The sequence below is a fragment of the Myotis brandtii genome, unplaced genomic scaffold (assembly GCF_000412655.1).
Source record: "Myotis brandtii unplaced genomic scaffold, ASM41265v1 scaffold1083, whole genome shotgun sequence".
NCBI classification, from domain to species: domain Eukaryota; kingdom Metazoa; phylum Chordata; class Mammalia; order Chiroptera; family Vespertilionidae; genus Myotis; species Myotis brandtii.
The window spans coordinates 103,912-117,687 of NW_005353685.1; the positions used below are offsets into that span (position 1 = coordinate 103,912).

Sequence of the window (13,776 nt, forward strand, 5' to 3'; positions counted from 1 at the left end):
GAACTGAGGGGGGGGGAACTGAGGGAGGGGGGACTGAGGGAGGGGGGAACTGAGAGAGAGGGGAACTGAGGGAGGGGGGAACTGAGGGAGGGGAGAACTGGGGCCCGGATATCTGGTGGGCAGGTCAGAACTGGACAACCCGACTCTTTGAAACGGGCTCCTGGGCTGCAGCGGACGCGGAGGGGCGTTGTAGACCGCAGACTTCCGGCCCCTGGCCCGGCGCCCCTCAGCCACGGTCCAGTCAGCAGCCCGCGACGTCTGGGCTTCAGCTCGCTTTCGCGTGGACTGTGGCCTCGGCGCGCTCAGGAGCCGGCTGGGTGGCGTTTTGGTGGCTCTCGGAGCCCCTCGTGTTTACCTTCAGGTGTGTTGCCCCAGAGCGAGAGCTGGTGGGGCCTGCGTGTGTGGTGTAGCCATTTTGTTTGAGGCAGTGGGAACCGCGGCCCACGGCTGCAGGGGGCGTGCTTGGGTATGAGGTGTCCGCAGGCATCCACAGGGCGGGGGTTGGCGTCAGGCCCTGACCCGGTTCCTGTGGGGGCCACGGGGGAGGTGCTGGGGACCAGGGGCCCCGGCTGTGTGGGTCTCTCCCTGCCCGCCCGGGACGTAGAGACCGTCGAAATGTGTTCCCAGGTTTCTTTTACTTTGTCACATTCCCAACCATGAAATTCACTTGTGATGGTTGGTTCTCCCGCGAATGTTGGTCTTGGCTTCTTCGGTGACTAACCGATTCCTGCAAATCGATATTTTGTAAGAGGATTGTTGCACTCTTGAAATAAGGAGTATATTTCTGAGGGTAAAAACTGAAAGATAACTAATAGATCTGAACATTTTATTCAGTGAGGATTATAAACTGGAAGAAAATTCCAAATTGTCACGAAGATAGGTAAGGTGCGGGTAATCTCACCAGACAACAAATGGTGTAGTCACAGAAAGAGTTTAAGTATTTTAAGAGCGACTAGAGGCAAAACACAGACAAAACCGTAAAATAATTGTTACAATATAATTTTACACCACATGCCTGAATGAAAACTTTGTAAAAAATAATCCAAATGGAAACTTACTCAGAAAATCTGACTCTAAACCTAACATTTTAATGAATTCAGAATCTAGGGTCTCCTACAATTACAAACTCTTAGGAATGTGCTAAGGTCCCTTGTAGGGCCCGTGTTTTCAAAAAATATTTACATAATGAAAGTTTCAAATTCATGGTCTTTTATCATTTGATTACATAAATACTGAACTAGAAAAAAAAATTCACCTTTTAAAACTGAACATTAAAGGTTTAGGGGTAGAATTTTAAGTTTCACAGTTGATGGAAATTCTTTTTATTTAAAATTATTTTTATAAACTGGTCATTGCTAATGCATTTATTCCACACTAAATTCTTAACGGATCACTTGCTATGTGCCAGGGACTGTTCTGGGTTATTGAAATACATTGAGCAAAAAGTCCCTGCTCACTCTAGAGAAAGCAAAATAAACAATTAAACATGTAAGATCATCCCAGTTATCAGTTAGTGCTATGAAGAAAAGTAATGCACATCGTGGGGATGCAGAATTTTAGGTCAGGGTTGTTTTCTTCAATAGGGATACATCAGAACTAAAATAATGCATCATGTTTTTATTCTGAACTCAAACAAGTTCTCTTTTATGCCAGAACTAGAAATAAAATCAGAAGGTGGTGGTGGTTGTTGTTTTTAATATTTGCTGTGCATTTAGGGGGGGTTTTCAATTAGTTTATGAAGTAATTTTTTCCGAAACAAATATTTTTAATTTGTTGTTTCATCATTGTTTTGCACTTCCTTTTAGAATAATAAATTCAAACAGATATGGTAGGCTTAAGATTTCTTCTTAAATTCTGAGGTAGCAAAGCCATATAAAAGTGGTCTGGTGAGTTTTAATTTTGCAACTTTTTTTGGTTATTTAATATTACATGGTTCTCCTAAGACTAGAAAGGGAACATTTTTTAGGTTACTTTTTGGATAAAAAAGAAACATGATTAGCATTTTCATTTATACTTTATCAGGTAATTGTTTTCAAGTTCTGAAATTGTTTACTTAAATAAAGATGTTGACGACACTGTTAGCATATTTCTGACTCCCTTCTGCCTCCCTCTTTGTTATCCTAGGCTTCTATTGTTCGTCCAGTCAAAAATTGTTTTAGACACTTAACGAACCATACTAATTTGTTTCTCTTTTACTATTTGTTTTTGTTGGTGACTACCTGATTAATACGTTAAGAAAAAGTGAAGAAGCCAATTAAGTTAAACAGATGGAAGGGCGAAAAACACAACAACTAAAACAGTGAAAAACCTCACAACATACACTATACACAAATGTAGCCCTCTGTGTAGTGTGTTGTCAAAAGGTGCATGTGTCTACATACTCCCACATGTGTCTCATCCCACATGAGGGAGGACTGAAAATTGGAGGGACATGATTTGATAGTATGGATTTCTCCATGAGATGGCACTCTATATAGTTTCTTTGATTTTAGCTTCTATCCTAAGCAAAGATTTGCAGTGTACATATTAATTATCACAGAATAAATATAATTGTGATTTATGTTTTACGATTAGTGCCTCTGATTCATGTTTTGTTATATAGAATTTTCTATCATATTTAGAATTTAGAAAAATGGGATGTAGCGTTCATGTGCAGGGGTAAGAATGGCAATGTAAAGGAAGCAACATATGTGTGTAGAAATGGTTCTATTTCCTATCAAATTTGAGGCTTCTTTGTGCCCTATATTTTTATTCTATTCCCAGGAGCCAATGCTGAATGTTTTTAGCCTTTAGATAACATCTCTGAGTGTAAAAATTATATTTTAAAAAGGAATGTAAACATTTATATATGTTACGTAATATGAATGTAAACTTAAATCTATATGTTAAACTTGTAAATTTTTTTATATTGGAAAAGTTCAAACGTACATACATAGGCAGAACAGAGCATTATAATGAACTCCACATACCTATTACATAGCTTTAGCAATTATCAAATAATTGCCAATCTTGTTTCATTAATACTGTTCTACCTCTCCACCTATATTTTGAAGCAAGTCCCTGAATATGTACATAGTATTATTGTTAGAGACATACACATTCACAATAAAATGCACTATCCTAACTAAAAATAATGGTATAAACAAAGTATTATAAAAGCCCTAAAGGCGTGATTAATTCTGTTTTGGGTAAGAGGACAAATTTAGAGAAGCTGTTGAAGGATAAATGACATTTGACCTACACTATGCCAGGTCGAGAATGAAAGAAAACACATTCTAAGCATTGGTGCAGTATGAAGAGAGGTACAAGTGTGAAATGCATGAAAGAGTGGAGAACAGAGAATAATGTATTTGAATATTGAAGCGCTTTGAAGGAAGTTGCAGGAGATGCAGCTGGGAAGGTAGTCTGTGGTTTTTCTGAGAAATTTATGATTATAGTTTATGTAGCTAGGAATATTTTTCTACATTTTTGTAAGTAAAATATAAACTTCTTTTTCTGTATTTTTTAGATTTGTGACAAAATCCAGTTTTTAACATGTCGAAATCAAATGACTCCTTGTTTTCTTTGGATAATTTGTTTTTTGGAAAACCAGATGAAGCTGAAAAGTAAGTCTGCCTTTAAGAATGATAGCACAGTATATTGCTTTAGGCTTTTTTGATGGTTAAGGAATTATAATTTTCTCTCTGGTAAATATGTAAATAAAAATGAGGGATAAACAGAGTAATGTCTTAGGTATATATTTGGTAAACATGGAATTCATATATAAAGAAGTAGCTAAAGTTTAACATCTTACATGCTGTAATTTAAAAAGTAGAATTGTGTCTTGCCTATTTGGCTTTTATTTATTTGCATTTCTGTTTAAATTATTTTTGGCTAAAGATTGGAAGTAATGGTAAAAAAATAGCTCACTACAAGAAGTACTGATGATCTTTTGGAAACAAAAAGGGCAGTGTACCAAAAACCAAGTGGCATAGGCAAATTCAGTGCAGGCAGGAAGTACAGGGGAAATAAAGATGTGGTAAGAGAGGAAATAAGAATAGAGAATAGGTAGTCTGTTTATGGATTTTCACATATGTATTATTGCTCTTAAATTCTAACATTTCTATGCATTTGTTCTATTATCCTTTTTAAATGAAACGTTGAATAAATTGCATACTTCATTTATTCTTTTTTAAAAAAATATATTTTTATTGATTTCAGAGAGGAAGGGAGAAGGAGAGAGAGATAGAAACATCAATGATGAAAGAGAATCATTGATCAGCTGCCTCCTGCACACCCCACACTGGGGATCAAGCCCACAACTCAGGCAAATGCCCTGACCAGGAATTGAACCATGACCTCCTGGTTCATAGGTTGACGCTCAACAACTGAGCCATTCAAATATTAATTAAAGTATTGACTGAATGCTGAAAAGGATATAAAAAGGTTAAAACAGACTTTTACTTAAAAAAAAAACACACCAAACTCTACTTTAGGAAATTAAACACAAATATGGAAAGTTCATTAATAAATAATGTGACCATGTAATTCATCATTTAGATTGGGATGAAAGTTGCAAACAACTGGGGCAACAGTTGTTAATCAGGACTGGCTTAGATAAATTGGAACATATGTTTGACCTTCTAATAATACAAAGTCAAAAAAGAGTGCAAAACAAATGATAAGCTTGAGAGTGAAAGAGTTGCATCCAACTAACTGGGACAACCAGTATTAATCAGCACTGGCTTAGGCAAACTGGAACATATGTTTGACCTTCTAACAATACAAAGTAAAAAATAAGAGTGCAAAGCAAATGATAAGCATTTATATATATGCAATGAAATTTCAGATTTGGAAGGACACTTGGGCTAAACTGATCAGGTCACACTTTGCAGAAGTGGTGGGAGACTTTAGGAGGCTTTGAAGGATTTGCTAATTCTGATACAAGAGAGGAAGTGGGCATTTAAAGGCAGAGTATGACAGCAAGAGAAAAAGAATGGAGATGGGATGATTCACAGTATTTTTAGGGGATAGTATCCTATATAATAAAAGGCTAATATGCAAATAGACTGAACGGCGGAATGACTGGTCGCTATGATGTGCACTTACCACCAGGGTGCAGGCCGGGCTGAGGGACCCCCCCGCCCAAGTGCATGAATTTCATGTGCCGGGCCTCTAGTATAGAATAGAAGATTCATAAAAGGATTAAAAAAAACACAATGGGATATAACATTAGAAAAGTAAGCTAATTATTGTGGTGGAGGTTAAATGCCAGAATAAGGATCTTGGACATGACTCTTTATGTGTTAAAAGTCATGTAATTGAATCAACAAACATCTATCCTGTATAATAAAAGGGTAATATGCAAATTGACCCTAATGGCAGAATGACCGGGAATGACTGGTCGCTATGACACACACTGACTACCAGGGGGCAGATGCTCTCCACAGGGGGAGCACCGCTCAGCCAGAAGCTGGCTCATGGTTGGCCAGTGTAGCGGTAGTGGCAGGAGCCTCTCCCCACCTCTGCAGCAGCGCTGAGGGCTCCCAGACTTCCAGAGGGATGTCTGACTGTCAGCTTAGGCCCAGTCCCCTGCGAGCGGGCCTAAACTGTCAGATGGACATCCCCCAAGGGCTCCCGGACTATGAGAGGGCACAGGCCGGGCTGAGGGATCCCCCAGTGCATGAATTTATGTGCACTAGGCCTCTAGTATATATATAAAAGCCTAAGTGACCGAATGACCAGTTGCTGTGACATGCACTGACCACCAGGGGGCAAACACTCAACGCAGGAGCTGCCCACTGGTGGTCAGTACACTCCCATAGCGGGAGTGCTGCTTAGCTGACCGGCCCATCCCGGCGGCCCACCAGCCCAGTGGCAGCCACTCACTCCCTCAGTAGTTCTGCAGTTCCAATCTCCAGAGAACAGGCCAGGCACCGATGGACCAGCGCCGCTGGCATGATCCCAACAGCACTGCTGGCCTCCTGGAAGTCGGTCTCGAGCACCTTGGCTGCTTCCCCTCCCTAGATGCTCCAACAAGGAAGAAACAATATAAAAGCGGCCGCCAGGTGGCTCCCGACAACTGGTACAAACGTCAGTGGAATGGATCCAGATCCCGGGCCGGCAAGGGCGTTCCACTGCCCACCCGCCCGGAGGGCTGATTGCATCCCAGCCCCCCCTCAACACCTTCCTCAGGACGGGCACCAGACGCAGAGCTCATGGTTGGCAAGCACTGCTGTGGCAATGCGAGCTTCTTCTGATCAGGACTGACTGGGTGAGAGCCCATGGCAGGCGCAGTGGGCCAGGATGAGCAGGTGTGCCAGGCAGGAACGGCAGGTGGTGTTGGACTGCCAGTTTTGCCCCAATCCCTGCAAGCCATGCCGAGGGACCCCACCTGTGCACAAATTCATGCACTGGGCCTCTAGTTTATTGTATAACATGCCTAATTATACAGAGCACTGTGCTCAATACTATCAATGTAAATGGAAGTAAAAACAAAACCTTAGGTGTTTACAATCTAGAGGGGATAGCAGATCTATCTACCTACCTATCATCTATCTATCTGTTTATCTGTCTATCATCTTTCTATTATTAATACAAGGAGGACTGTGATAAATACATAGGTTCAAACATACTTAAGAAGAGGGAGGAGAGCCCTGGCCAGTGTCCTCAGTGGTTAGAGTGTCAGCCTGTGCATCGAAGGGTCAGGGCACATGTGGGAGTCAACCATCGATGTCTCCCTCCCTCCCTCCCTCCCTCCCTCCCTCCCTTCCTTCTCTCTAAAAATCAATGGAAAAAATATTCTCAGGAGAGGATTAACAAAAAATAAAATAAAGAAAAAGAAATGGGAAAAAAGAAGAAAATCTTAGAGAACCAGGGGATTTCATGAAGGTAGGGCTTGAGCTGGAATTTTTTTAAAATATATTTTTATTGATTTCAAAGAGAGAGGGAGAGAGAGATAGAAACATCAATGAGGAGAGAGAATCATTGATTAGCTGCCTCCTGCATGTCCCCTACTGGGGATCAAGGTCGCAACCCAGGCATGTGCCCTTGACTGGAATCGAACCTGGGATCCTTCAGTCCACAGGCCCCTGCTCTGTCCACTGAGTCAAACCAGGTAGGGCTTGAGCTGGAATTTGAATGGATATAAGCTCTAGTGCAGCGGTTCTCAACCTGTGGGTCGCCAACCTGTGGGTCGCGACCCCTTTGGGGGTCGAACGACCCTTTCACAGGGTTGCCTAAGACCATCGGAAAACACACATATAATTACATATTGTTTTTGTGATTAATCACTATGCTTTAATTATGTTCAATTTGTAACAATGAAATTGGGGGTCACCACAACATGAGGACGGCATGGCATTAGGAAGGTTGAGAACCACTGCTCTAGTGCCTGGAACAGTGCCTGGCACATAGTTCTTAGTAAATAATTGTTGAATGGATTGATGAGTGAATAAAACAGTTGAACAATAGTAGAAATGGTGCTAGGGTCAGGTACAGGGGAAAGCTGAGTAAAGGAAATGTTTTTGAACAAAGATGAGGGACAAAATGCATTACCTATCACTTTGGTCTGAACTATACGATACATGTAGAAGAGTTAAAACTGTAAGGTGGTCTCTGAACACTTGGAAGTTTGGATACCACTAAAGGATTTTGAATGGAATAATATGATGAAAACAATTCTAAATTAATGTGATAAGAGTCAATAAAGTATATTAGAGAGAGAAAGCCTGGAGCCAGTGAGACCAGTTAAGACACCGTTGTTCTCAACGAAATGTAAGTTGATTAGATCCTTGATTAGGAGAATGACAGTAGGAAAGAAAATGATGAATTCAAGAAAATTTGTAAGATGCAATAAGACCTGGTGGGTGTCTGGGTATTCTGCGGAAAATATTATACTATGGTTTAGATTCTGTGTGACTGGGGAAATTATGGCACCTCTGGAAAATAGGGAAATCATAAGGAAGATTTGACTTTATGGGAAGGCTGAACATTAGAGCTAAATGTGTGTTTTTTGTATCTTGTTAACATCTTTCTTGGATTTTCTAGAATAGCCTCTGTGCAGAAAAGAGTTAATATATTAGTTCTAAACTGCTTGCAAAGTTGGCCTTTAGTTGGACTCTGACAACTTAGATTTTAGGAAGTTTCTCACCATCTCTCTATATAAAAGCCTAAACGATGGTTACGACCTAATGACTGAAACAACTAGTCTATATATATAAAAGCCTAAATGACGGTTACGACTGAATGACTGGAACGACTAGTCACTATGACATGCACTGACCACCAGGGGGCAGACACTCAATGCAGGAGCTTCCCGCTGGTGGTCAGTGTGCTCCCACAGCCAACCTCCTGTGGCCGGTAAAAACCCCCCGGGCCCAACCTCCTGCAGCACACCTCCCAGCACCTGGCCTGGCCCCGATGGGCCCCAATCAGGGGCAGGGCTGGCCGGCCAACCTCCCGTGGTCCCTCTCCCGGCTGGCCCCGCCGGGCTGGCCAGGCTGAAGGACCCCACCCATGCACAAATTCATGCACAGGGCCTCTAGTTAACTGATAAGAGTGGCTCACAGTGCATAAACTGTTTATACAAGTAATATCGTTTATGCTGAACATCTGCTTTTGTTTCTGGGAATCTGGAATGTGACATAGAAAGGATGTCCACATGATTAGGACCCAATAAAAACCCTGGGCATTGAGTCTCTAATGAATTTACCTCATTGGTATCATTTCACGTGTGCGGTCACAACTCATAGCTGGGGGAATTAAGCACATCCTGTGTTACTCACTAGGAGAGCACCTTTGGAAACTTGTGCCTGGTTTCCCCAGAACTTCACCCCATAGTCATGAGTTCTTTGTATCTATGAGTCTGTTTCTATTTTGTTTGTGTGTTTATTTTGTTCTTTAGATTACACATATAAGTGAAATCTTACGGTATTTGCCTTTATCTGTCTGACTTACTTTACTTAGCATAATACCCTGTAGGTCTATCCATGCTGTTGTAAAAGGTAAAATTTCATTCTTTTTTATGGCCAAGTAGTATTATGTTGTTTATATGTACCACAACTTTTTTATCCACTCGTCTATTGGTGGCCACTAATGTTGCTTACATATCTTGGCTATTTTAAATAATGCTGTAATGGGGTGCAGATATTCCCTTAAATTAGTGTTTCGGGTTTCTTTGAATATATACCTAGAAGTAGAATTGCTGGGTCATAACACAGTTCCATTTTTAATTTTTTGAGGGCCCTCCACACTGTTTTCCTTATTAGTTGGATCAATCTGCATTCCCACACACAGTGCAAACTAGGGTTCCCAGAACAAACTAGGGCAGTGGTCGGCAAACTCTTTAGTCAACAGAGCCAAATATCAACAGTACAACGATTGAAATTTCTTTTGAGAGCCAAATTTTTTAAACTTAAACTATATAGGTAGGTACATTGTTATTAACTTAATTAGGGTACTCCTAAGGCTTAGGAAGAGCCACACTCAAGGGGCCAAAGAGCCGCATGTGGCTCGTGAGCCGCAGTTTGCCGACCACTGAACTAGGGTTCTCTTTTCTCCACATCCTCACCGACATTTGTTCGTTGATTTATTGATGCTAGCCATCTGAGAAGTGTGAGGTGGTATCTTGTTTTGATTTGCAGCAAATGCTTTGGCCTTTTGTCAGTCTATTGACAATGTCAGATAATGTGTTGTAGATTTTTTATTTGGAAAATATATCCATAATACCTATGTGTTAGGTGCTATAAGATGCAGAAAAGTAAAGACTGAGTCTCTCACTTCCAAGAGTTTGAAATCCTAAATGAAGAGATAAGAAACAAATAATAAAATCCTTGGGATTTGGCATAGGAAATACATGTGGTGCTATTCTCAACTTTATTGCCTGTCACCTAACACTTATCTTTTTGTTTTAATGAAGGACAAGTCAACTTTGGAAAGAAAACATTAAAGCATTATCTGTTAATAGGATCACAGCTGAAAGATAAGGAGATTGTTAGTTATCAATGCTCACAGGGTGGCAATAATCTGGTCAATTGCTGTAGGTTTACAAAATGATTATTACTTTCAACTGGCTTGGATTTTCTGTGTTTTTTGATGGTTCTGGACCAAGAATATTTGGGTTAGGACATTAATTTGTAATAATGCTTTAGGAATACTCTAGAATATCAGTAATTATGTCATTTACACTGATGACCCATGATTAGTTATGAGGTGTGTCAAAAGTAATTTGTCACTTGTAATAGTTAAGGTACTAAAGTTTCAGAATGATTTACTACTTTTTAAAAAATAGTGGAACATATTTAAGATTCCTGTCACAAGCATTTGAATTGGAGAAAAGGAGATGGAGATATAGCCATTATTCAGGTAGCATATCTCACATAGCAATGTCATTAATGTTATGACACATAAGGAAAAAAATATCGAAAACATTGCTATATAGGGATAAATCAAAGTTATTACAGACAGTTAATTTACTGGATGTATAAGAGTCTGTGATAGAGTAATGTTTATTGATAAATACATAGTTTCTGATGTTATGTTCTATTAACATGTATATTTACATTTTTGTATTTTATATAGCTATCCATGTAGTGGAAAATCATTGGATTGTTTTCTCCCACCTGCTCCATTGGTTTCAGAAATTCCAGATACTCAGGCATTGGAAGAAGAAATAGAAAGTCATAAACTGTTAGGTAAATTATCACATATCTGTTATAAAGCCAAACCCATGCAGCTCATGTCAATGTAAGAACAATTTAGTAACACTTTAATTCCTTTTATTTTTAGTGGAATAAAATGAAAGTTAGAGACTTCTCTTATTCAGATCAGTGTTCTTATTCAAATCTAAAAATCTAAAATAGTGGTTCTCAACCTTCCTATTGCCGCGACCCTTTAATACAGTTCCTCATGTTGTGGTGACCCCCAACCATAAAATTATTTTCATTGCTACTTCATAACTGTAATTTTGCTACTGTTATGAATTGTAATATAAATATCTGATATGCAGGATGTATTTTCATTGTTACAAATTGAACATAATTAAAGCATAGTGATTAATCACAAAAACAATATGTAATTATATATGTGTTTTCCGATGGTCTTAGGTGACCCCTGTGAAAGGGTTGTTCAACCCCAAAGGGGTCGCGACCCACAGGTTGAGAACCGCTGTTCTAAAACCTTTTCTTTCTCTATATATACTTATACTTACATATACATATCACATGCACACAATATACTATCACATATACGCATTCTGTTGTTCTGTGAATTTTGTTTCCTCTTACCATCAAAACTATCATTGCTATTTAGTTTTCACCTTGCCCTTTACTAAAAGTAGGATCCTCTGGTTTAAGGAAACAGATTCATTGAGTGAAAACAAGAGGCAGATGATCATATGTAGTTTGATACTATCATTTTGTAAAGCTAAAAAACAAGCACACTCAAACAGTATATGTGATCTAATGTAATATTGTTGGCAAAATTTTCATTTTTAAATTGGGCGGTAGGTTCATGCATTTATATTTTATATATATTTATAAATGCAAACATATATGTACTATTGCATGTACCAAATAATATACAGACTATACAATATATATACCATAGTGCATATATATGTGGACATATATATTTGTGTGTGCGTGTGTGTGTGTGTGTATGTATATATGTGTGTGTGTGTGTGTGTATGTGTGTGTATATATATATATATATATATGTAAATTCAAACCCTACTAAAGCCTCCAAACTCCTCCCAAACCTCCCAAAGATGTTTGTAAAGTCTCTGTAAAGAAACCTACAATTTTGTAACCCTAATGAAAGTATTCCTTTATCTTAATTTTTAGAGGCAACATTATAAAGTTAAAAGCATTGTATCATGTATTTTATTACTGAATCATAGTAACATTTTATATGGTTGGTCATATATTTCTGTGTATAAATTGTTTATGTAAGTTTTAAATCTTTATAATTGTATAATTATATCATTTGTAGTAGATAAAATACTTAAATATTACAAGTATGGTTATTTCTATGGGTCAGGGATTAAACCTATTTTATAATATTCTATAGATTTTGTATAAATTTCAAATTTAATTTAAAGAATTCTTAATTTCTGTGGGCCCTTCAGTGATATGATATACCGTAAAGTGACAGTCACCTATATTTCAAAACCTCACATAATATTTCAGATTATCTTATTATTGTACTAATACTTCTTTTTGCTTTCATATTTACCTAGTAAACCCTTTTGAAAATTTTTATTAAATTTTTCATCATGCTTTTGAAATTTTATTTTCATGGAGAACATGTAATAATTAATACATTCCATTTTTGTAGGTGTGGAAAAGAGGCAAAAAATGTTAACATCAAATTTAAAGAAAACTAATGAAAACACAAATTATATTTCACCAATGCAAAAATTCCAATTTGCCTTTTTCTCTAATAAGTCTGAAGAAGATGATCTAAATTTAGGAGGTCCAGGCAACAATGGCTTATTGCATGTTTCTGGCAAGCTGACATATGGTTCTCAGAAATTCAGAAATCACATTGGCACTGACATAGCACCTGAGAAAAATATTCCAGATGATACAAAATTAGTTAATTTTGCAGAAGAAAAAGGAGAGAGCACATCAGCCTTCAGAAAAAGGTAATTAAATGAAATAAATAATATTCAGTGATAAAGTTGAATAGTTATGTATATGTCCAAAAGTATGAAATATGGTAGAATTTGAATGAGAAAAACATCAACAACAATAGAGTCTATTATATACCACACACTCCATTAACTGTGGGATTCTAGTGATAGGTTCTTGCCTTAGGAGAACTTACAACTTAATAGGGGAAAAGACTGATAGTAAATAACTAAATATATTAGTACGACAGTTATTTTTGCTGAAGTATATGGTTAAATTAGAGGTTCTCAAACTTTTTGTTGTTAGAACTCCTTTACACTTAAAAATTATTGAGGATTTTCAAAGAACTTTTGTTTATGTGGGTTATTTTTAATATTTAAGTATTAGTGTTTAACCATATTAGAAATTAAAACAAAAATTTGAAAAATATTTATTTGCTAATACATTTAAAAATAATAAACATACTTGTTAAATTAAACAGTATATTTTTATTAAAAATAATTATTTTCTGAAACAAAAAATAATTCCGTGAAGAAGAGTGATATTGTTTTATGATTTTGCAAATGTTTTACATTTCTAACTCATAAAAGATACTTGGGTTCTCATATATGATTTTGCATTCAGTCTGTTGTAATATCACATGACTTGGAGCCCCTGGAAAACTCCATGTTAACTAGCGAGAATAAGAGAGAAAAAGGCAAATAATGCCTTAGTAGTATTATGAAAATAGTTTTGATTTTATGAACTCCTTGAAATAGTCTCCACCATCCTTTGAGAACTGCTGTTAGAGCATATAGAATGGGTCCTAATCTGCTCTGGACTGTCAGGGATGGCTTTCCTGAAGAAATGGTATTTAAGTTTAACTTTAAGGAGGAATAGAATAAAACTAAGTGCAAATAAAGGAGAGTGTTCCACGCAGAAGGAATAGTATGTACAAAAGACCTAAGGTGGCATAGAGCTTGGCCTATTCTTAAAAAATTTCCTTAGTTTGCAGGGGTGGGAACATCTGGCCTGCAGGCCTTATAAGGTCCGGAAATCATTTGGTCTGGCCTGACCAAGGCATTAGGGGTGAGTTAATTAAATGTGTGACCAAATAGAGCAGGCTAGTTTTTAAGTTGATAATTTTGTATGGCCCTCGAATGATGTTTTAAATATCCAAAAGGCC

General features: G+C 38.0%; 1 protein-coding gene across 1 annotated transcript in view; it reads left to right on the forward strand.

The window, feature by feature from the left end:
* The first annotated feature begins 282 nt into the window (after positions 1–282).
* HFM1 (HFM1, ATP-dependent DNA helicase homolog) overlaps positions 283–13,776 on the forward strand; it is a 98,307-nt gene continuing 84,813 nt past the window's right edge. Inside the window, exons 1-4 of the mRNA XM_005857197.2 lie at positions 283–361; positions 3,509–3,605; positions 10,561–10,673; positions 12,316–12,625. Coding sequence (XP_005857259.1) covers positions 3,535–3,605; positions 10,561–10,673; positions 12,316–12,625 — 494 coding nt within the window. The 5' untranslated portion in view covers positions 283–361; positions 3,509–3,534. The remainder of the gene's footprint in view (positions 362–3,508; positions 3,606–10,560; positions 10,674–12,315; positions 12,626–13,776) is intronic.